The following is a 25,111-nucleotide window of genomic DNA, read 5'->3' as shown; positions in this document are numbered from 1 at the left end:
TTCATCTCCTACAAAAAAAAATGAATAAAAAGTCATCAAAAACTCGCATGTACCCCAAAACGTTACCAATAGAAACGACAGCACCCACATGTGCATCTTCGCTTAATGGCCGCCACACGTCTCAGACTTTGGCGTTCTTACGAAGTCTGAGGCACGCGGCCCCCTCCACTGCCCTCTAATGGACCAGCGCCGATACAGTGGAGGGGGCCGCGTGTCTCAGACTTCGTAGGAACGCCAAAGTCTGAGACGTGTTGCGGCCATTATGCGAAGATGCAAATGGAGAACGCGCGAACGGCGGCGGGATCGTTCAGAAGGACGGAACCAGGTACGTTGACCAAACGTGTACTCAAATTTTTGACCAACCGTTAGGTTTGAATATTTCCATTGGCTGACAGCAAGCAGAGATATTGAAGGAGTTGAAACACAAAGTATATTAGAGAAGTTACATCATGTATTATGAATAAGCTTCGTTCACACAGGACAGGACACCCCCTTTAAGCAGTTTCTTCCTATATCCCCCCCTCATACATCATCCGGGCATTTTCATAAAAGCAACTCCATCCCCTCCCCCCTTCGCGCACCCACGGGTGTCATTCCTCTATTCAGGGCACACACACAGTTGGGCGCTCTGTATTGGACACCCCATTCCTGGCGGTGACAACCACACGGGCCTCCCAGCCTGCACCGCGGTGAGGAGATCAGCTGCTGCGGCGGGTCCTCCCCGGCAGGACTGAGCATGCGCGGTCCGTCACTAGGGAGTGAGCAGACGGAGGTCGTCGGATAGACAGGTATGAGGGGGCACACGGGCTGGGCACGGCTGGCATCCCGTGACAGGCAGCGGGCGGGCACCTCCTGTATATTGTTTACTACCGCCGCATTGTATACAGGGAGCCCGACCACCCGAGCTGTGTCACCTGACCACACAATGGCACCACTACACGGGCTGGCACCACTACACGGGCTGGCATCACTGCTGCCCTACTATACCAGCGTACTGCCCTGAGGACTGGCATAGACGGGGGACTGGAGGGTCACATGATTGTTGTCATCCGGGGTCTGGGTGACAGGAACCTCCCTTGTAGTCAGGAAATCAGTGATCACGTGACTAGTATTATCCCTTATTACAGGCTTCCCGTGCCATGTCTGCTGGGACTTGTAGTTCACACCAGCCAATGTGTCCGCCATTGCCTCTCTATCAGGGTTGCCACACAGCTTTCCTACAGTCCTGAATGGCACAGAAAAAACCCCATCTCTCACTCTCATTGATTGTAGTCATCCTCCGTTTATAGGAAGCGAATCTAAAGGTGACTTCCGATATGGCTGCACTTCCTGTTGTGGCTTTTTGCAAAAATGGCCGCCACGACCAAACAGACGCCGCTGATTGGAGGAGAGTGGTATGGTAGGAGGGGTGATGCCCACGCGTGGCTCTCAGGACTGGCGAGAGACTGACAGCACCCGTAACTCTGCTTGGCACGCGCTATTCCGACTTCAGATGTGTCTATGTAACGGAAACGCCTTTCTGTTTTAGCCCCCCTCCTCCCCCGCTTTCTTTCGCTGTAGGGAGCGTGGGAGCCAGGTTGTCAGATAAGTGTGAGCGCGCCGTAGACCTTTCGGGACCTTGTAAATGAGTCTATGTACGGAGGTGAAGCTGGTAAGAGGCGGCCGGGGTGGCGGATCGCCCGTTAATTTGTTGTTTTTTTGCTGGAGTTCTCCTTTAAGTCGTAACGCGGGCGGAGAAATCCTGTGGGAATTCCTCACATGTTTGTCACGGGGCGATCATACTTTCCTGTGTGTGATATGGAAAATAAACTGTGACTAAAAATGTCAAGACTTTGCACGTGATGCGCAGTTAGTGGTGTAGCAGAGCCGAGTATGTCAGACACCATAGAGCGGAGTTTGTAATTTGGCGCGATCCGTAGCAATATCACCGTAAGGCCTTATTCACACAAGTGTGCGCATTTGAGTCTGCAAAAAAGAGGGGCCTTTTTCATGCATGTGGCAGGTGGTAAGTTTCACGTAACGGACATACACTCCGTGAAAAAAAAACTGCGCATGTAAATGAAATTGCGTGGACGGTGTACTATCCGTTATTCATGCGGAGGTGAAATATGATCACGTTGTAACGACTAGAGCTGTGTTCACACGTGCAGGCTTTTTTTATGCTGTTTTTGAGTCCAAAACCAGATGTGGATCGTAAGAGAGAGAGAAAGTATCAAGGGCAGATATTACTTCTCTTATTTGAATCCACTCATAGTTTTGACTTAAAAAACCTGCACGTGTGAACACAACCCAAAGTATGAATGAGACGGGAGGGAAGCTCAGGGTGCACAAATGATACGGCCTCATAGAGTTGAACAACAAACTCAGCTCTGCTACATCTATTATTGTTTTAATGCACTTTGATTTTGCCGGTTGGATCAGATATTTGAATATTATCTAAAGGCATCGATAGGGAGTCCAGGACCCCGTGCTGTCCTGGTGGTTGTCATTGAAAAATCATGCAGCAGGGGGCAGTGTCCCATTCTGTGGGGTGGGGGGTGGGAGGCAAGCAGTATATATATAATTTATTTTCTGGGGCTCATTGTAGAGGACATGATTTTTTTATAACACGTGAAGATGATTTCAGTTTTGGTTCCTCTTTTCCCCTTTCCTACGACATGAATAGATTTATGGTAAAGTTTTGCTTCACTGACTGTAGAGCGGATGTGCCGGGAGCCGACTCATCGACGATTTATTTTGTTTCCTTCATAATGTTAAAGGTGTTCTCCCGGCCAATCAGACATTTCCCTTCAGCCAAAAAGAAAGGCTGGAAAGCGGTGGAAAAGTGTCCTGCCCCGCCCTAAAAAATGTTTCACTTTTTTTTATTTTTATATATTTTATATCGTTGTGTTGTTTTTCGAGCAAACTGTCGTTACTTTAGGAGTCCTGTGTGAGCTGTTTGTTCGGTGTCACAGCGGCCGGTTGGGTGTCCTTGGAGTTGGTGGGGGTCGGATTTATCTCCGGTATGGTCCCTCCCAGAATTCTGATTGGTCTGGCTTATTCTGGGCTCCCGCTGGGCGGTGTCCCTGAGGGGTGGGTGTAAGGTATAAGAGCCAACTCCGGGTTGTCATGGTGGTCGGCGTGGGGTATGTGGCCAGAATGGAGCCAGACTTTTAGGCACTGTTCACGCAGTTTTTTTTGCAGGCGGAACATTTGCTGCATTTTTCGCCTGCGGCCATTGAGCGCCGCGGGCAAAAACAGCCACGAAAAAAAGCGATCTCTGCCTCCCGTTGATGTCAATGGGAAGTCAGTGACTAAAGGGCCCAAAGAAAGGGCACGTCGCTTCTTTTTCGCGTGGGCGGTTTTTATCGCTTGCGGGAAAAAAAATGCCTCCCATTGAGATCAATAGTAGGCGATTTCGGGGCGTTTTCTGGCACGGTTTCCGATTCAGTTTCCGCATCAAAAACAGTGCCAAAATACTCCATGTGAACTAGCCCTAAAGCTCCAAGGACCTGCGGCCGTCTTAGGGTGTATTCAGATATTGCAGTAAAAAAAACATTCGAACGTTTTTTCCCGGATTTTATGCGCCTTTCTTTGCAGTTGTTCGGCTTTGTTCAGTTTTTCAGAAACCACCGGAAAATTGAGATCGAACCACAGCAAAGCCTAGGCCTTATAGAGTTTCCTAAAAAGCCGATTAAAAGGGAAATGCCAACAAAAACCGCTATCATACATACACATGATATCGGGACGTCACACTGGTGGAGCCAATGATCATGGACCACCCTTGATCTCCCAAATAAATTGGCTGCCGCGCCCAAGAATTGGGGAAGTACACCGCCCACCGACTACCAATAACATCTCATCATCTAGTCTCTCTGACATGCCAGAAGATCATTTTTGAGTGGACTTCTCCTTTAAATTAGACAGGTCTGAAGGGTACAACTTCATGAACACATTTCCGTATGGCCCATTACGACATATGGACGTCATAGAGGTGGGGCCGAAGCTCTCTGAGAGCAGCTAGCGGCCCTGGAGGACTCAAGGACTCTATGTGATCGCCCATTTATTTCTATGCGGAACGCGTCAGTCGGCGCACCACCTTCACGTGTGGACCATCAGGGCGTCTGTCCTGTAAGGTGGAGATGATTTGTCCGAAACATCAACTGATTCTTCAGGTGTCCGTCCTTCCACCAGACCTACAGTAGATATTACAGGGCGTATTTTTGCCCTTGCCCGTTCCTCCTATCACCAGATATGAAGTAGTTGGCAGACACTTTGCCACCTTGTTTGCCAAGAATTGTTAAAACCACAAATGAACTTGTTGGCCACCGGCCAGGAAACTTTTGTACTTAATGTATTTTTATTTCCTTTTTGTCTTCAAGGTGTTCGAGCATCGGCCTGAACTTTTTGAATGCGAACAGAACTGCCCATCCACCACAGCCATGGCCTATAATGCCATCCAGGAGCCAGCACAGCTGGCACAGACCATCTCCACCAACATCCTGAGGATAACACAAGGCTGTACGTCATGAGTTGGTTTTGTATTGAATGTTTTGGTTTACAGTCCCTCCTGGTCCCCTACAAACCTTGACCCTTTTTTACCAGACCCCTTTGAATACTAGAAAGCCGGGTAGGAAAACTTCTGACGGTGTCGCCCATGGGAACTAATGAGATTACTGCTTTCTATTTGTGAGCATGTCGTGAATTACAGGGCAACTCGACATTCATGGAAATTCCAGGGAGGAGTCTTGCTGCCAAGTTCCCCGATTACCCTACAGGCAAAATGAAGTATTACACTGGACAGTCCATAAATTTCAATAGGAACATGTAATGAATGGACGCACTGGGATTTAGTTCCAGCTAGTCGAGAATTCCTGCATAGGTTATTTGAAGGTGGTCTTCTAAAGCAGACACCCGTTCATTGCAATCTCCTGTTAAGGGGGAAGTACGGGTTGAGCTCGCTCCATACTCAGCGGGTGACGGCTGTGTTATACAGCCGACCCCTCACTGCAATGGGCGGAGTCACAGATCACTTTGATTCCGCCCCTTTAACACCTTAAATGCCACGGTCAATCTTGACCACGGCATTTATATTGTTAGAATCAGGAGGGCGCCCCCTCAAACACGCAATCGTGCCCCCCACCCCGACGGGATCGGCTGGTAACGATGGTTGTCGTGGCAGCAGTTTTTTTATAATGGTCCAAAAAAAAAAAACATTAAAAGTTTTAGAAAAATTATATATGAGCAATGTTTAAAAAAAAAAAGTTAACATAACTGGTATCGCCGCGTCCGTAAAAGTCCGAACTATCACAATATAGCGTTGTTTAACCCGCTCGGTGAACGTCGTAAAAAATATATATATATAAGATGTGCAAATGCTCTCAAAAAAGTGGAATAAAAAGTGATCAAAAAATCGCATGTGCCCCAATATGGTATCGGTGAAAACTGCAGCTCGCCCCGCAATATTTAAGCCCTCACATCGCTAAATTGATGGAAAAAAAAAAAGTTAGGGCTCAGAACTTGGCGACACAAAACATTTTTAGCAAATAGTTTTATTTTTTTTAAAAGTGGTAAAACAAATTTGGTATCGCCGTAATCGTATCAACCTGCAGAATAAGGTGAACGTGTCGTTTTTATCGCCTGTTGGACACCATCGGAACAAAAATTTTTTTTTTACAAAAATGGCGTAATCACTGGTTTTTGCCCATTTCACCCCACAAATAATTTTTTCTCAGCTTCCAAGTACATTATTCGGTATAATAAATGGTGCCATGAAAAACTACAACTTGTCCCGCAAAAAACAAGCCCCAATATGGCTATGTCAATAAAGAAAAGAAAAAAGTTATGGCTTTTGGAAGACAGGTAGGAAAAAACGAAAATGAAAAAACTCAAATTGGCCGTGGCTTTAAGGGGTTAAAGTCTTAAGAAGCCAGTTAAGCCGCACTAGGAGCCATTTGGTAAATTTAGTATCCGGGCAAGAAGACCTTTAATTGACCTCAAAAGAAAACCGTTTCCCCAGCCGTGATTTTGCACACATTGTATTCGGAGGTTTGTCATAAAAAATGGCGGATTTGTAACCCAAGTGTTTTCTATGTCGTGCAGCCTCCGAGATACAGAGGATCGTGAATCAGCTTGGAACCGTACAGGACACAGCCGAGCTACAGAACCAACTGTAAGTCCTCTGCACCAGTCCTTGACCACGGCATGATCAAAGGGGATCCTTCGATCGCATCACCAGGTTTCCCAGTGACATGATCGGAGACTGGGGGAACCCTCTGCAGTGAGCCCTGGGGATCTAGTGAGGACCCCCAAGGTTGTCTGTTCGGTATGCCTGCTTTTGGGACAACACATAGTGTGCCCTAAGAGCAGCCGCTGTCCTAGTGACACAGTGTAATAGGAGTATGGTGGTCATTGTAACTACAAGGTACTCTATGGGAACGGGCTGCCTTGTACTATGAGGGTGGTGCCCATTACCACAGAAAATGCTGGTGATGTCATCAGTGGGTTGTCCTTTATAACAGGGAGGGTCTATGATTTCCCAGACACAGCGCCCTCTTTAGGTAGAGTTCTGCATGGCAGTTGCTTACGGTGCCCAGTCGTACTCTATTGTAATGCTCTGTATGGGAGAAGGCAGAAGATTCGGCAGTAGAGGGAGGGTGCGATTGGCTACTACAGATGTAGGAAATCCATGGATGATGTGGGGGCTGCAGAAAACGACTGGCAGCATAGGGGTTAAATAGATTTTGCGTCATCGGAGAACATACATACAATATCCAAAGGAACATAAATACTACAGTACATGACGGGGACTATCACACTGCACTTACTGTCCACAGCCCTCATATAACCCTGCAGTGCCCATATAAACTTGTTGTGAACTCAATAATACTTCCTCATAATGGACAGTCATTGGTTAAACAGAGGAGGGCACTGTATAAAAATTATTGAGTAATGGGACCGGACAGGTGCCAGGTTATTAGATCAGAAGTTCTGTACTAACATAGCATCTGTATTGTCAATGGAGACGTGCCCTTTGCTGTCTATTATACGTGCACAACCGGTGTATAGATGGGTATAGCTTCATCCATTGGCGGAGCTGTGCCAACTGGACATGCCCCTCAGAGATTGAAGCCGCCTGTGATCATCTAAGCGCCGCAACTCCAACTTCTCTAACCCGCCGCGATCAGTGCCGGGGGGATCGGCAGTGGTATGAATAGGCGACTATGTCATTTATAAGTCTTCCAGAACATAAGTTGTGTTTTGGCAGCAGTTCTGGACCTCTAAGGAGGGTCCCTAGCGAGCGCTCGTCTCAATTGGTTTCATTGTATGGGGTTTGCGCTGCTATTAATAGACAGGAATTGGTTGGAAACCAACATTACGAATGGCTTTTCTTTTTGTTCCAGACAGCAGAAGATACAGTATGTGAACAAGCTTGCCAAGGACACCGACAAATGTCTCAAGGACTTCTCGGCTCTCCCTTTTGACAGCGATCAGGTAAAGATCCGTCACAATGTCACCAGGATGTTGTGCCATAATGACGTGTCCGGATCTAAACAGCGGTAAATCCTTTCACCAAACTTTACATCTAATAGGCTCATCAACTATCATTGTGATTCTAAATTTACAGGGGACGTCATGTCTGAACCCTACATTTAACGGGGACCCCCAGCAATTAGGAGAACCGGTGACGAAAGTCTCCCCAAGTGCTCCATGAGAATGGAGCGCGTTCTCAGCCAGCGCTCCATTCATTTCTATGGGACTTTGAGGACTTCCGACCGCTCCATAGAAATGAATGGAGCGCTGGTCGGGCATGCGCTCCTTTCTCATGGAGCACTTTGGGAGACTTTCAGTCTTCCGTTCTTCTCATCACTGGGGGTCCCAGCAGTTGGACCCCCCTGCGATGACTTATGTATCCCCTGTAGATAGGGGATACATGTGTTTGTGGAAAAACTCTTTTTAAAGCCCTCCATCATGAGACAGGAATGTTTAGAAAGGGCGTCTTGCTAAGAACAAGAGTTTGGAGGGCTGGCATCCAGCTGAAGTGGACATTTAGGAAGGACAGACAGACAGACAGCTGCTATCAGCCAATGATGACAGACAGGGCTCCCCAGCCCCAAGCTTACTTTCTGGTTAAGGACCGCCCACTGTACACGCACACACGTCAGAGACTACCAGAGACCCCGGAGTGAAGACAGAAGTGGTTCTCACCGCTTTTGTCTTCTCTGTGCTCAGGTACGCAGCACTCAGTCAGATGTATAAAGGCAGTGGCTGCTATTTGTCCCGGTGATCATGATCGCCAGGATGCCGTTAGTTGGAAGCTGCTGCTGGATCTAACTAGACCCAGCACAGCCCTAACAGTGACAATAGTCATTATAACCGCGCTAATTTCCCCTGCTGAGTCAGATAAAATACCCCCCAGAAAAACGCCCCCCCCCCCACCAATCATTGTCGTTTCGCAGCCCTGACCCAGTTACCCTAAAATAGACATGTAATATATCGAAATTTGCGCTGCACAAAGACTATCACAATTAAAAAGTATTTTTATATTACCAGAAAAAAAAACAAGCTAAAAAATCAAAAAGCATATTTTTTTTTTTTACTATTCTTTTCAAACGTCAAAAGTTACAGCCGTTTAATTAACGCGTGCTAAAAATGGCAAAATGTTGCCTGGTCCCGAACTGGTTATAAACTACAACTTTAAAAACACCAAAAAAATTAAATCGCATAATACAGGTACGTAGACTAAAAAGTAGAAAGTCTGAGCACTGAAATATAGAGTGATAAAAACAAATAAAATCTGTATTAGCCTTTTTTTAGCTTGTTCTTAAATGAGTGATCTGTACCGATCGGTGGTGTGACAGCGGTTGGACCCCCTCTGATCGGAGATTGACGGCGTACACTAGCAATGAAATAACACTCTGCATTTCTAATAAAACTCATTTTTAATACCCCATTAGAGAAATTCTGATTTAATAAGGGGGTCCCCCATGAAGGACCCTCATCTATTAGCCAGTTCAAAGAGAGTCTCTTCCTCTGGAGGACCCGACACAACGATGCATTTCATAACCCGCGCATTGATTTTAATGGACTCCATGGTGCAATACTTCATTTCCCCTGTGGCTGTGCTGCAGGGAAATTGAACACTTGCTGCTGTATTCTCCTGCAGATCACAGCTGATCACTGGGGGGTTCGAGGGGCAGGACTCCCTGTGATCAGTTTATTGTCCAGATAATATAAGGTTTATGTACATAAGACTAAACAATCCCTTTAAGATGTCTGTTGGCTAGGGTCATGTAGGGGGGTCCTGAACTCCTACCTTATATATACTGTACACACCCCTGGCGGTTATGTTGAATAACTTCACCCATTCATGTGACATGTTTTTGCATCTTTAACCTGTCTGGTTATTTTATTCTGCAGAGACAGAGAAAACTTCAGAAGGACAGACTCCTGAGCGAGTTCTCCTCTGCGCTGACAAACTTTCAGAAGATTCAAAGATTAGCTGCCGAAAAAGAGAAAGACTTTGTGGCCAGGGTCCGCGCCGGCTCCAGAGTATCGGTAAGATTGAAACCGAAATAGTTCAGTTCTGGGTGAGACGTGATGGACCCTGATAAATATCTGGGAGTTACGGAATCCACGTAGCTCGGCTGCTTCCGTACTCCCGACCACCTCGCCAGACAGTGGCCAGGGAGCGGCGCGAGCTGGGCAATGTCGGACGGGGAGTCCCACCTCTGACATCTGCACCACGTATATCGCGGTGTGTAATAATCGTCTATCCTCCGTTGTATCACTCAGTACGGATAGTAACGCTCATAGTTTTTGGAATGGGATGTCCAACAAATTCATATTCAGATTGTCAGGTGTCCACATACTTTTGGCCATAAGTTCACCCTCCTGAAAATGAATGGGGTTTGGTGTAATGCCAGTATATAGGTAATGATGACCGTTTAGAAGTAGGCCTGGCTGATTTTATTTAGATGCTGGGAATATAATTTGGTTGCTCGGAGATCTAGTGCTTGGACGTGGAGTCTCTATAGATAGAACTAGTAATGACACAAGCGTAGGGTTCCGTCCACCGCGACCAATCAGATTGATGCTGTCAGGTTGCTATATACTCTGGACCGCTCCGTTGTAATTTGGATCATCCTTTCATCATCCTGCGGTGAGACTCCACACTCCGGCACTTGACCCTCATCGCCGTATGTTACATAAATGTTCTTGTTGTACAATCTGTTATTTGTTCATTACCTTCCATCTGGTTATTTGATAGGGCGGCGCACCAGATGATGGACTTCGGGATGGCTCGTTGGTCAACTGGGAGAAGTAAGGATTCAACGTTTTGGATTGTTTTTTTGGGGTTTAAAGGGTAACCACCAATCAAAACTATGACATGTCAGAAGTTTGTCAAACGTTGAGTTACCCTTTTAAAGGGGTTGTCTCATCAAGATATCCCCTATTAGAGCATATGGACGTCCTCTCGGCACCCCATCTATGAGCCAGTATGGAGAACCGCTCTGGCGATCTCGTTCTATGTATTACAGCCGTTCATCTGATTGGCCGCCATGTAATACTACATTGCCTCCGCAGCGGCCGCGGCTTCCCTCAGCAAGGGGGATATCTAAAAGGATGAAACATTGTAAAGCCCGGACAATTCGCCCCCAATCCAAGCCACGTTCTGATGTTTTCAGGGTGCTTGTTATGAAGGGGCAAACGCTGCATCTTCTAATCTTATAGAAAATGGTTCCCACTGCTGCAGATCTCATTCACGTGTATAGACGGTGGTGATTGGTTGGTCACTTGAATTTTAAGCGAATGTTAATGCTGTACACTTATCAGATGATGTCTGTATTTCAGCGAGAGCCAATCACAGGCAACGATGCAAGAGGAGCTAATCACAGAAGATGATATGCGGCTCATAGAGGAGCGGGAGTCGGCCATCCATCAGCTCGAGGTTTGTCTCAACGTAGAAAATATGGACATCATTGAGGGCTCCCCCCTCTGTAAGCCAGGGCAGTTCTGCTAGGAAATAGCAGCTCTAGCGGCCATTTGTTACGTGGTCACCCATTTATTTGAATGGGTGTCATGTCACACTACATTTCCCCTGTACCAGCCCATTGCCGGGGTTTCATTAGTGAGACCCCCTGCAATCAGCTGATCACTTTCTTTTTAAAAGTGCCAACATATGCCACAGCGCTGTACAATACATTTGAGCAGTGGTGCCCAACTGGACGTTCAGGGGCCACAAATCTGACCAATTTGTGTATACAGCTCCTATGAAAACCTATGTGTCTACTCCTCCTTCTGCCCCCCTATTCTTAATGACCTGCAGACAGTAGGAGGTAGGGCAGATGGAGGGGAGTATACATTCGGCGGGCGCAGGGCCGTGGTAACACTTTGATGGGCCCAGTGCAAAAGTTTAATGAGTGCCCCCCCCCCTCTTGTACAAACCGGAGCGCAGGGGGTTAATATTGTCTTTGTTTTCAGTAGTCGGGCTGTGAGGTCCGTATTGTGGTGTCCTGTACTTACCATACCGTCTCCCGCTCTGCTGTGCAGCCCTCCCCCACCCCCGCTTCTGTATCCCCTTTCCTTGTCCGCAGGGCCCAGCCAATCCGCTCAGCTGATGTAGTGCTGCGTCAGCGCTGGCCTCCGAACACGCTGCGCTATTCCTAATTAGCCATTTATGAAGGAGACGGCGCTGGAGTCACAAGTTTGGCTTACTGACTCCACAGCCCTGCACAAATGTTGTCATAAGAATCTCTCAGTAGTGCAGCCTCAGGCTTTGGTCTTGTTACCTCAAGCCATCATACCTCAGCATAGCAGTACGGTGTTCAAAAAGATTTTTTGTTTTTTCTTTTGGGGCCGCAACCACACCGTGCCTCTCAGACTGTCAGGTGGGCACCTTCATCTCCATACAGGGCTCGCTTTAATTCTAAATCTCGAATTAATAGATACACCGTTTCCTTTAAAAATTGGAGAGACAGAAACATACTGGCGACAGACTCCCATTAAAGGGGTTTTCCCAGAATCCTAAATTATCACCCATCCACAGGATCATTTTCTGATCGCTGGGACCCCCACCAATCGTGAGAACGGAGGTCCTAAACCCCCACATCCTCGATGAAGAGGAGCTTGAATGAAGCATCAGTCGAGCATGCCCCCACCGCTACATTCATTGTCTATGAGAGTGACTGAAACAACCAAGCGCTGTACTCGGCTGTTTCTGTCACTCACATAGACAGAATGGAGCGGCAGCGCGCATGCTTGAGCTCCGCTCCACTCAATAATGTGCTCACTGCGATCAAACCGTGAGGAGGATCTGGGAGTTCGGGACCCCTGTTCTCACGATCGGTGGGAATCCCACCAATCAGAAGATTATCACCTATCCTGTGGATAGGTGATAATTTATGATTCGTTTTTCATAAAGTGCACAATACTTGTTCTCCTTTTTAATGAAATCAATATGGCTGGCTGGTACTGAAAGTGTTGCAGCTTTAGCATCGTTTCTGGGCTGTTTTTGAACTCCTGTCAGACTACTAACAATTTCTAACAGTCAGCCCAACAAAAATGACAGGCTGTTCCTGATCAGAGTAAGACTGGCATTGAGATGGAAAAATGAACCTTGTTAAGTAGTAGTAAATCTCTGCTCTTTTATGCCGGTCATAATAAAAGAAATTCTGGAAAACAAAGCCAGTTATTTCATTGGCTCCAACATTGATGGTGAGAACTTTTAGTCCGGTGATGTCACTAAGCCGTTCCATGACCATATAAGGGCGTACATATCAGACCTTTATCTCATTTTATAAAAGTGTTGGCTACAGAACGTGTAAGTCCTACTGAATAATAAAGGTGGATATATTTTCATCAGTATGACATGTAATTCTGTCCATGGTTATGTCATCGATGGCATTGGTTTAGTTGGTTTCTAGAATTAGGAGGTTGCAGCAGAGTATGAAACCCCGTCAGGTATTGGTCAGAGATTTCCATGTCTCAGAAGCTCTGCCACAGTTTTTCTGGGGAAGGGTCACTGATGTGAATAAGGCCATATCTCACAAATGCAAAAGGTTGCCCATTCAATACATGCTGCTTCCAAAGCCAACCGGAGTACGAGGATCCAAGCTTAAGAAATCTCCTACCAGTGAACAAGAGGCTCTGGTGCTGTATAGAGACACTGTCCCATCGATCTGTGCATTTTTTTCAACCCCAGCGTGCACATTTTCACCTTTTACACCCTTATTACCAAATTTGAATCCTAAGTGGCGGAGCATTTAGCCATTTAAGCCCCACCCCTGCTTTGCCTTAGGACCTCCCCCCGAACCACCCACAGATCCTCTTAATTTATATAAATTGACATAAAACCTGCCCATTCTGTGAAAACTCTTCTACAATGTACTCTAGGTCAGACCTGTTATTAGCTGGTTGTCAATGGTCTAGGACATGCCATACTCTAAAATGAAGAATTGGTCTTTGCCATTGTTTGCCATGCCCACAAACCTCACCCCGGAGACGTCTTTGGGGCATAATAATGAATAAAAGTTCAGAGCCCCTTACAAATTGATTGTCTGTGCAGGGACCCAACACTTGCACATAGCACAGTCCTAAAGCATTTCAGACCGTGCTGTGAAAAAGTATTTTTACCCCCTTCCAGATGTCCCCTATTATTGTACATTTTCAACACCGAATGGTTTCCGACTTCTAAAATATAAAATTAGACAATTGATATGAATACATTACTTAAGGTTTTGATTTCATAATGCATTTTTAAAGGGTTGTCCACTTTAGACCATCTTTTTTTTATTTAGAAGGGTCCCCAGATTGTAAGATGAGCTCAAGGTTGCCGGCTGTAAGTTTTCAAGTTTCCTGCAGTGCCCCTGCAGGAGAACATAAGCATTACACAATTTCCATTGAAATCAACAGGCTATCCATGTATTGCACGGACATGCCGAGTCCTCCAGGTTAAGGCTAGGGCTACACAGGTCGTACATCCAAAGGTCGTGTATCGCGCTGCCTGCCTCACAGTAATGTAAGAGAATGTGGCCGCGGTGCGACATTCAAGTTTTGCTAGAAATCGAAGTGTGGCCACATTCACTTACATTACTGCGATGCAGGCAGCGCGACACATCTTTGGATGCACGACCTCTGTTGCGGCCAAAATCGCCATGTAGCCCTGGCCTAAGGGATACTCTTTGTAGCCGCTGTAGCGCCTTATACTGTAGATTTGGGTCCTGAATAGGTATCAACTCAGAATTTTTCTTATTTGAAAATAGATTTTCTAAACCAGACAACCCCTTTAAGAAACCAAGTCATAAAAATTCACATCACCCAAAGTATTTACCCCCTTAAATCTAATTATTAGTGGCATCACCATTAGCAGCAATAATTGCCACCAAATACTACAGAGGGCACTGTGTCAACACCTACAGAGGGCACTGTGTCAACACCTACAGAGGGCACTGTGTCAACACCTACAGAGGGCACTGTGTCAACACCTACAGAGGGCACTGTGTCAACACCTACAGAGGGCACTGTGTCAACACCTACAGAGGGCACTGTGTCAACACCTACAGAGGGCACTGTGTCAACACCTACAGAGGGCACTGTGTCAACACCTACAGAGGGCACTGTGTCAACACCTACAGAGGGCACTGTGTCAACACCTACAGAGGGCACTGTGTCAACACCTACAGAGGGCACTGTGTCAACACCTACAGAGGGCACTGTGTCAACACCTACAGAGGGCACTGTGTCAACACCTACAGAGGGCACTGTGTCAACACCTACAGAGGGCACTGTGTCAACACCTACAGAGGGCACTGTGTCAACACCTACAGAGGGCACTGTGTCAACACCTACAGAGGGCACTGTGTCAACACCTACAGAGGGCACTGTGTCAACACCTACAGAGGGCACTGTGTCAACACCTACAGAGGGCACTGTGTCAACACCTACAGAGGGCACTGTGTCAACACCTACAGAGGGCACTGTGTCAACACCTACAGAGGGCACTGTGTCCGCATCTACAGAGGTCTCTGGCACTATCTTAAAAGGGGCTGCCCAATCTTGACATTTGTGTGTCTGCCAACAGAGCCGCCAGACTGCATTTAGCGACACTTAAACTGGAAAACTGTATTGTTGAAATTCGACCCGTCAACTTCTAATTTTTCTATATGTGGCCCACTTACCCAGCCGAGTTTGAGACCCCTGTATTAAACCTTACCATAGGAAAGAAGTAGTCACCAGAAAAATGATACCACATTCAAAGGAAAATTCCATAAAACGTGAGGAATAAAATGCTGAAATAGTTCAGTCTGGAAACAGTTAAAAGGCCATTTGTTTGGCTCTGCTGGGGGGGGGGGGGGGATTTAGTTTCTCCAACGCAGGCGGTCAGTGGCATACTAGGAGTTGTAGTTTTGCCACGGCTGGAGAGTCACAGGTTGGCGACCACTGATCTGGTTGGACGTATTACCTAATCTATCAATTCATATTTTACAGGAGGACATCCGAGGGATCAATGATATATTTAAAGACTTGGGTATGATGGTCCACGAGCAAGGAGAAATGATAGGTAAGTAGTTAAGGGAACACAGTGGTTTTATATATTATGATGTAGATCCTCCTGCATGTTTATGAGCGGGGGTGGTTTCCTCATCACCATGGCCGATCATCCTACTTATTGGGATTCTTTGATTTATTCTGATATGGGGTATGTGATAGCTGGGGGGCAGGGTTGGTGTAGCAAATGGCCTGGGTGGTAGGGGGAATTAAGATACAGGGCGAGGGCAGAGTACTAAAGAAAAGCCTAGTTACAACTGTCAACACTGTAGTACCTAAGTTGGCCACTAGCGGATCGAGATCTGCTGGTAGATCTCTGACAGGTCCTGAGGACACTACAGTCCATAGTCTTGTACTCAAAGGTCACCACAGTAGGATGGAGCCCAAAATGTTGGATTAAATCACATGTAATTGTTGTGACCGTAGTCCAGGTGGGGATCTGAGATTAGGCATCTATGGTTGTTGTTCTTATGCCAATAAAGTAATGGGGTTGTTATATTGTTTTCACACAGACAGCATAGAGGCCAACGTAGAAAGCTCAGAGGTGCATGTTCAACAAGCCAACCAGCAGCTGGCCCGAGCGGCGGAGTTCCAGGTAAGAGGATAATTCAAATATTTTTGGATGGAAACTTTTCCGACTTCATTCACTCAACCACTTTAAGTCCAATGTCCATTAGAAGGAATAGATCTACTACTCCACCCTGTCAGTAGGTCAGATCTGTTTAGTTGAGGGCATCTTTCATCTGGTCTACAAGGCGGGTAAATGCCTTTTATTTGTACATGGCTACAGTGACAACAATCCGCAATTTCAAGCATGACTGTACACTATGTTTTTAGCAAACCATGCTCATCCAGAAAGGGAACCGCATCTAATGTGCCATTTGTATGGTACTGATGAGGTCCAAAAGACAGAAACCGACTTCTCCACAGATAAGTGATCGGTTATCTAATACTTCTTGAGTGAGACCTTGACTTAAAAATAAGCCTGTTATTCTCTTATAGAAGGAAGAAAACAGCCTCTAGTGCCACATATCGGTAGCTACCCTGTAATTCAATGTCCTACTCTGTACTGGCGAGAAGCAAAAACTGAGAAACAGTTCTGTCTGCAGATGAGTGTCTCTATTTTGGCTGATATCCCTGGTCACGTATCAAGTCTCTTTAATGGGTCGAACATTGATTTATAGGGTAGCAACCTATAGGTGGCACTTGAGACCGTTTTTCTGGAGGAGAGCTCATTTGCATAGCTTTCCCAGAAAGCATTGCCTGTAAGACTACCTACAATGGTTGGCTCTCCATAAGGAAAACCAGTACCTCCCAAAAGTAGTCATGTAAAATAACTTTTTATTGCACTTTTGAAGGAAAATTACTTTCAGATTTTACCCAGGGAGCTTCGGCAAAAGTCTCCATAACCTGCGGATTCTTTCTAAGGAACGTATTCCAGTAAGGAGATACACCTAGTAGTAACGTCATAATGTGATATTCCATGCAGACCTTCCTTGTTTTCCACCTTCTCACGACGCTTTTTTTCTTTTTTGTTCCAGCGCAAGTCCCGGAAGAAGATCTGTATTATTATTTCTGTGCTCGTAATACTAATTGTAATCCTTGCATTAATCATCTGGGCCACCACCAAAAATTAGGAAACACCTGGAAAAAAAGATCCTTCAAGTACTTTCCGTCTTTATATTCCAAACCGTTAATACTAATCACTGGAGAAATGGCTCACACATTCAAGATGAAGAATACATGGTGTATCTAGAATATCTATTAGACAGTGCATGGTGGATTTTATAATAGCTGACCTGACAAGACTCTGTTGTATTTTCTCTTGCACGGTATACAGTTTAGGCTCCATACACATTGTACTAAGCACTTGCACTATCAATGTTAGACGATAGATAATTGGATTATGGCGTATTATGTATTTAAAGGGATATACACCATTGGTCATTACCACCCACGTGACTAAGGGGAAACTACCTGAGCTCCTCTAAGTACATCCAGCCCATGCCTGCATAGAGAATATAGCGATTTGGAGCCAGAGGTGTACACAGAAAGTACAAAACTCAGAATGCCCCCCGCTGAGAGCTTCGCCAAACGTATTACACATTTATTCAAGGTAATTCTGTGCGGATTTAGTTTTTATTATATATCTGAAGAGTTAGGAAAGGGTGGAGTCTCTTTTTTTTTTTTTTTCCCTGACTTGCTAAATTATATAATTATGGCTACATGCTGCCACCACTAGGGGGAGCTAACTGCATATGGATTTATACAGCTAGTATGAGAACTGTATAAAGCTGTATGCAGTGAGCTCCCTCTAGTGGCAGCTGTAGGTAGTCACTATGACAGTGTCACAGCAAGCATCGGAAGCATCTCAGGGCCGGGCCCCTTCTGGACCACAGGGCCCATAGCTGATGTGCGCCCTGCCGCTATGGTAACTATGCTTTGGAGTTTTACTTCTGCATTACTGTATTCCCTATGCAAGTATGGGCGGACAGGCATTTGATGTACTCGGGAAGCTGATCACTGGCCACGTGGACTCCCAACAGATGAAGGACATCCCCTTTAAATAAACGTATTTGTTACCAATAATTGAAACAATAATATATGTTAAAAATGGCTAATCCATTTGGCTTCTTAAATTATGCCAAATTTATGTAAAAATTTAAACGGTTTTACATTTTAAATCCTTTCCAATGTAGTAAAAAGCAGCGTAAAAAAAAGAAAAGAACGGAAGCAAAAAAAGTTTCCACAATGCAGTGCCAAATATGAGACGAAGGTTAAAAAAAAATGGGTTAAATATAAAAAAGAAATCTACGGTGAATCCTCAGTACTTGAGGAGTCCTTGTTTGGGGGAGCAGGGGCTAAAAAAAATAATAATCTGCCTGCTATCGTGACCCTACAGTGTTTCCCACCCAGCGTTCCCAGACTCGTGAATGTAAAATCTGCCTTACTTATGTAGAGACTCATCCCCTGTCCCTATATCATTCAGATTGTCCATTCAGGAGTATTTAACCCTAGACAGAAGACGACTTTTGGGCCAAAAAATTTTGGTAAAATTTCGGTCACTGTTTAATTCTGCCTGAGATATAATAATTTCGTAGGGATTGTGTCTGTAGTTTTGTAGATACAAAACCACAAGATCATTCCTTTGTAAACTGAAACAATTCCATAGATGGTAAAATGTAGATAATCCATCATTTTCCAGACTAGTGAGATGCCAGATTATAAAATATCATCCAAAAGTCCTTAAAATTAATATAGGGTTGACACGGGTCCGTTCCAGTGTAGCCCAAATATTTGTAAAGTTTTATACCAATGCTTCCTATCATTTATCTAATGCTCTTGCGCCTTCATGCCAGGATCACACACACAGTTTTTGGTGCCGTTTTTTTGAGGCAAAGCCAGAAGAGGATCCAAAAAGAAGGAACGGTATAAAGAAGATTTCCTTTCTTTTGTGTCCATTTTTTTGTTTGGCTAAAAAAAAACGGAATCAAAAATTTTGTGTGTGATCCTGGCCTTAAAGTTCAGTCCCTAAAAATGCAGGACCACTGTGCATTTTCTCATTAATCTGGCATCTGGACTATTTTCCTTTTGGATGGGTGGCCAAAAATTCCAGACTAAGGTGAAGCTTTTGAGTTTTATACTTTATTGTATTTTGATTATGTCCTGTATTTTTTTTTTTATTGTTTATATTATATTAAATAAAAAAGCAGTAAGTAATTAAAGAGGATTATTCAGTTCTCCTGAGGGGTCCGTTTTAGTAAATTGTTGCGTTCCCCATAATATAACATTTCTGGAGCATCTTTTCTTAGAGATCTGGATTGTGTCGTTATTCCTCTGTTATTCCTCCTAGAAATATATGAATAAATTGACAACTGGGTGTTACCATTTCCCTTGTCAAAGGGGTGTGTCCCTACACGTTCTGAGACAGTGAGCACTGATTGGACAGTGTCAGTCTGTATAGGGACACACCCACAACTGGTAACACCCAATTGTCAATTTATTCCTAAATTTCTAGGTGGAATAACAGAGGAACGGCACAACGTAGAATTGGAGCATATCATGGAGAATACAAGTGTTTACTTAAACAGACATGTCAGGAGAGGTGACAGGTCCTCTCTAAAGAGGTCCTCCATGCCTATTTTGCCATTGTTGTTGGGGTGCATCCCATAACATTGTGGTGTGGTTTTTTGGACGGAATTTCCGAAGCGGAAAAAAAGTCCGTTCATACTTACCCCCTCCCTCTTCTCTGTGCATAGTCCGGCCTCCTGGGATGACATTGCAAGGCCATGTGACGTTGCAGCCTGTGATTGACTGCATTGGTCACATGGGATGAAACGGACTGCAGGAAGAAGGAGGAGGGCGTTCTGGGTAAGTATGATTTATTTATTTTTTTTTCCATAGATGCGATTTTTGCGGCGTAATCGCTATGAATACGCTGTAAGCATCACAACGCTTGGCTTTCTGTCGCAGGTTTTACATCCCCAACGGTGAAAACAATGGGGAAAACTCGCAACGTAAAATCAACAAAAATGCATCATAAATTGACATGCTGCGGAATTTAATTCCGCGCCGCAGGTCAATTTATCAACGTTTACGCTGCGTGTTTTTTTTTCCGCAGCGTGGGCATGAGATTTAACTAAATCTCATCCACTTTGCTGCTACTGTAAATGCTGCGGAATTTCCGCACAGAACTCCGTTGGGGAAATTCCGCAGGGTTTACGCTACGTGGGAATCCGGCCTAAGTCTTCCCTGTGGATCAGATTGTGATTTTTCCCAAATGTCCGTACTACATCGTGAATGCTCATGATGATGGATCACTCCATAGGATCTCTAGAAAAATGGAAGCTCAGCGAGTTAGGATTTATAGGGGGCGGAGTCACATAACAGGTAAAACTGAGTTTTTTTTGTTTCGCTTGTAGTGTTTTTTTTTAAGTTAGTCCGAATACCGATGCTATATTCTCTGCTGGTGAACTTTTTGAATAATTTTGTATTCTCCTATATTACCCTGTGTCAAAACTACAACTCCTAGAATTATTTTATTTTTTCTTCCCTTGCGTCAAGTAATATTTTACTTCTATCCTATAAGAACTTTTTTTTTTTCAGGTGCCAACATACCTCTGCTGGGTTGTTCGCCTCATTAGAAAGACCATTAGGGGCGGTGCCTGAAGGTCCATGGCCAGAGGGAGCCCCCAGCCCTTTGGTCACTTAAAACACTCCTTACTGAAGTGCACTGCCCGCAAAAAAGGGCCCAGGTAACTCTGCCCGCCCCCATCTCTGGCCATAAAAGGATTTTTTTTAAATTTAAAAAATCCTTACAATGTATGGCGGCCTTGATCTGTGCATTCTATAAAAAGAAATACTATCAATTAAAAATTATATAATTAATTATTACACACTATTGTTTGCCGTAAAAATTCCTGACCTGTATGTGCAATGTGCCTCATAGTTTACAAATCGTCATATTGCCAAATACATGTCACACTTACAAGTAACCATCAATAAAATGTTAATTTCCTAACAATTCTTGGATTTCGGTTGATCATATCGGACGGATACCTGGTTCAATTTGCCAATTTAAAAAGTATTCGTGAAGGATGGAGAGCTTAAGTTTTTTTTACAGGGGTTGTCCACTAGGTATAACCGCTTTTTCTTCAGGAGACTAGTTAGGCCTTGTTCACACAGTGCAGATTTTACATGCGTTTTTTTAAGCCAACACCAGGAACAGAACCTAAAGAGAAGACTTATATAAAGGCAGGACTAATATGTCCGCTCTCCTGGATCCAAATGTATGCAAAATCTGCACTGTGTGAACAAGGCCTTAGCCAACTGTTGGTCCTGCCGTTAGGAGAACTGCTTGAAAGTCAAAAATTACACTGCACCCTTTGAACTCCATGGGTTTCCATTTAATGCTCTGAATTCTTACTTTTCGGCAGTGTCCCCATTTTACTATGTAAACTCCTATTTTAAGTGATGTAATGGTAAAGTAATAGACAACAAAATAAAAAACATCCATATGTTGTTACTCATTCTAAATTGTGGGCAGTAATGCGAAGTGGGTGCCCCATTTGCCACCATGTTCCGCATTCCAATTCACCCCAATGGTGTCCTATGGTCAGGGCTCGGTGCAACCAGTCAAGTTCTTCTGCAAATAATTTTCTTTATGGTCTACCTCTTTTTGTTCATCGGAAAGGGGCGACCGTTCCTAAATGTTATTGTATGGTACGACATTGAGATTCACTTCACTACGTGTACCATGAAAACCCAACCAAGCCCAAGCCCACACCATTGCTGTAGCCAAGATATATAATATAACACTGAGATTTGCCCAATTTAACCCATTATTCCTCTCCACTAAACGTTATAATTGTGTCTACAAATTTGAGTACGAAGCATTCTCCTGGTATTCACTTAACTAAGACTGCCGGGTGGTGTCCACATGTTTTTAGGTTTTCTCCGTGGGCCTGCAAGAGCAAAGGAAAATATAAGCATGACCGGAGCCGTGACCAGCTATGGAGACAACCTCACGGCGAGATTGCTGACAAATAATTTAGGGAAGGGGAGAACTAATTTTACCTGGGTATCCATACCAAGTGGTCTTAACCTGGATTTGTATTTTATTTATTTTTTAAAAGTAGCATCATGATACGACATTTGATCGACCTTTGTTAGGCCAAAGGCTGAATGAGCTTCGAAAGAGACAGCCACGTTAATGGGTCGGAAATGTGAGCGCGGGAGAAACCTCCTCCCGGAATAATGGGAATATCGGCTTTATTCAAAGGCATGATGGGAGGGACATTCCGTATACAAAAAATTTTAATTCTTCCTTATACGAAGACATTTTGAACAATTTGAGCTTCCAACTTTTTACGAACAGTTTTGTGTTTGGCCCTTTTCAGTTCCATCATGACTGCGCCCCAGTGTACAATGTCCATGAAGACATGGTTGGTTGGTTGGGTGAGTTTGATGTGGAAGAACTTGACTGGCCGCACAGAGTCCTGACCTCAACCCCATCCAACACCTTTTGGGATGAACTAGAACGGAGATTGCGAGCCCGACCCTCTCCCCCCAAATCTCAGGGTCTGACCTCACAAATGTTCTGGATGAATGGGCACATTTTTTTTTAGAAAGTCTTCCCAGAAGAGTGGAAACGGTTATAGCCCCAAAAGAGGGACCAACTCTATATTAATGTTTATGGTTTTGGAATGAGATGTCCAATAATCTTATATAAGTGTGATGGTCAGGGGTCCACATCCTTGGCCAGATAGTGTCTATCCAAGTATCATTGATGATAATTGTGCAGAATCTGTCTTAATCTGATGTAACGTAGTCCCAGTCTATTCGTGGGAAATATTTTAAGAATTTCATATACAGTGAGAGAGAGTCCCTATATGTTTCTAAGCAAGGAGTTTGTAACTTTGTGAATTCCATCATGTGCATTGATGAAGGTCTGGAGCTGTGAGCTCCTTTCTGTATTTCGCTTGTGGTCAATTTTATGCTTCAAAACAAATGTGAAATAGAACACGGTAACGAAGTCCTAGATGAGATTAGCGCACCTTTGTATCCCATGTGTCGTCAGACTTTTTGTTTTTCTCAAAGTCTGGAGACTTTATGATATTTAATCCCTTTAATATTTGTTAAAATGTAAAGCACATGGCAATGGGGCTGAGCTGCAATACCAGACACAGCCCATGGACAAGTGTGGCGCTGTTTCTGGGGAAAAAAAAACATTTAAAATGATGTCTCCTAGATCACCTTAGTTCGAAACAGATTTAAGCACAATTTGCCAGGTCAATATTTTTAACCTACCAGTTAGGGTAGATTCACACGTGGCAGATTTGGCTCAGAAATTTCTGCAACTGAAAATCCATTCTATTAATCTGAATGGAACTTGCAGAAATCCAGCTGCAATGAAATCTGTCACGTGTGAATCCACTCTACTCCTCTACAAATGAGCATTTTCATTAAACGCTTTAGGATTCTCTGCATGCAATACCACCCCTAACCACATGGTGTGCTGTTAAGCAGAAATCTGAGCTTGAGCTACACGGAACAAAAAATACTTGCCATTAAATAGTTTGTAGGAGAATTAGAAAAAGGGAACTGCTTTTTTTCCTTTCTAAAAGTAGCGCCGCTCTTATCCATGGGGTTTGGTGTTGCAGCTAAGCATCTAAGGGCCCCAAAGTAGTCTTCGATTACGGAGTTATAGATAAGAACTTTTGTGTCATGACCCTTATGATATCTGATCTTAACCAGGAGAAAAACCTTGTTTATAAAAAAAACAATGGGTAAAATAATGTAGGTGGAACAAAATCTGTAACCCATTACAAGAAATTGGAGGTTCGCTTTTATCAACCTATCACAACTCATGTTTAAAGAAGGGCACACGTTCAGGACCCTCATCTATTACCAGCGGAGAGCGGCTTCAAAAAGCGTCTCTCCATCTGGAGGACCTGGCATTTTGTGAATTACATGGGCAGCCCATTGACTTAAGTGGACTCTGTGTAATGCCTAGTTTCCCCTGTGGTGGCGCTGCAGAGGAATTGAACATTTGCTATGAAATTCCCCCACAGATCACAACTGATCGCTGTCATATTATAATCAGCGGGCCTTTCTAACATAGGGGTGGTCCAAAAGTACTACCCTTTATCAGTGCTTTTTCAATCTTTTTAACCACCTCTTATCCATTTGATTTACCTTAATTTTTTGGGATGGGGACAGGAAGGTGTGACAGGTTCCCACTGATCATGTATGAAGCATCAGATGGATGGGTCACGGGAGGATGGGGGAAAGTGGCGTGTTCTATTTTCTCTGTCATTCCTTTCAGTACCAACTTGTAGGGTTCGTCACCCTAACAATTGGTAGGGTACCGGTTCCTACTGTATTAGTTAATTCTATCATGTTGTTAAGTACAAGGTCCCTTTAAGATAGTCCTCTCTCTGCCTTCAACATTAGAGACCAATGGTCATTGTTTTTGTGTGATGTATAAGGTGAAGTAATACTGGCACACGTAACCTCTCACTGAGACTAATGTACATGTAATAAAAATTCTGTAAAATATCTAAAAAAAATATTCGGACTGTATATTTTAACATGTGATTTTTGCTTTTTAGTTCATCTGCATTGTATTATGAAGTTGAGTTGATGTGATATCTGGAGATACAAACAATAAAATATGAAGTAATACCTGTCTTTATATAAATTATCAGTAACCAATGAAAATGTATACGTCTATCATCCCTTATTTCTATGTCACCTATGTATCCCTAGTGCTGTACACCAAGAACTCACAATGGGGCTCGTAATGTAATTCCCATCTCCGACACCTACAGTACATACACACGAAGTACCAGCAACATAGAAAGACACAGTCCCCATAGCAATCACAGCAATGCTGCACCCTGTAAAAAAACAAATAAAAAAAAATACCTGCCAGCTGACTTCTCAACAGTGCGTGCCAGAGTGCCCCTATAAACGTTGACTGCCTGTGCCTACTCTGCCCTACGGAAGCCTGCAACAAAGTGATCGCTCAGTCACAGGGTGAACCTAATTGCATCAGCAATACAGATGAACTTGCGAGAAG

At 44.3% G+C, this 25,111-nt stretch overlaps 1 protein-coding gene across 2 annotated transcripts; it reads left to right on the top strand.

Moving 5' to 3' along the window:
* The first annotated feature begins 670 nt into the window (after nt 1-670).
* STX7 (syntaxin 7) lies at nt 671-24,714 on the top strand. 2 transcript variants are annotated; one of them, XM_075844253.1, is made up of 10 exons: nt 671-788; nt 4,362-4,500; nt 6,082-6,151; nt 7,383-7,473; nt 9,400-9,537; nt 10,250-10,302; nt 10,834-10,930; nt 15,469-15,541; nt 16,041-16,123; nt 17,070-24,714. In XM_075844253.1, exons 2-10 carry the CDS (start codon nt 4,422-4,424, stop codon nt 17,163-17,165), a joined length of 780 nt encoding a protein of 259 aa, XP_075700368.1. In that variant the 5' UTR covers nt 671-788; nt 4,362-4,421; the 3' UTR covers nt 17,166-24,714. The 2 variants fall into 2 exon arrangements, with proteins under 2 accessions (XP_075700368.1, XP_075700369.1); XM_075844254.1 differs by lacking the exon at nt 671-788 and adding an exon at nt 819-1,304.
* Nucleotides 24,715-25,111: the final 397 nt, after the last annotated feature.

This window comes from Rhinoderma darwinii, chromosome 12 (assembly GCF_050947455.1).
Source record: "Rhinoderma darwinii isolate aRhiDar2 chromosome 12, aRhiDar2.hap1, whole genome shotgun sequence".
Classification (NCBI taxonomy): domain Eukaryota; kingdom Metazoa; phylum Chordata; class Amphibia; order Anura; family Rhinodermatidae; genus Rhinoderma; species Rhinoderma darwinii.
This window is presented reverse-complemented; position numbering and strand designations above follow the sequence as displayed.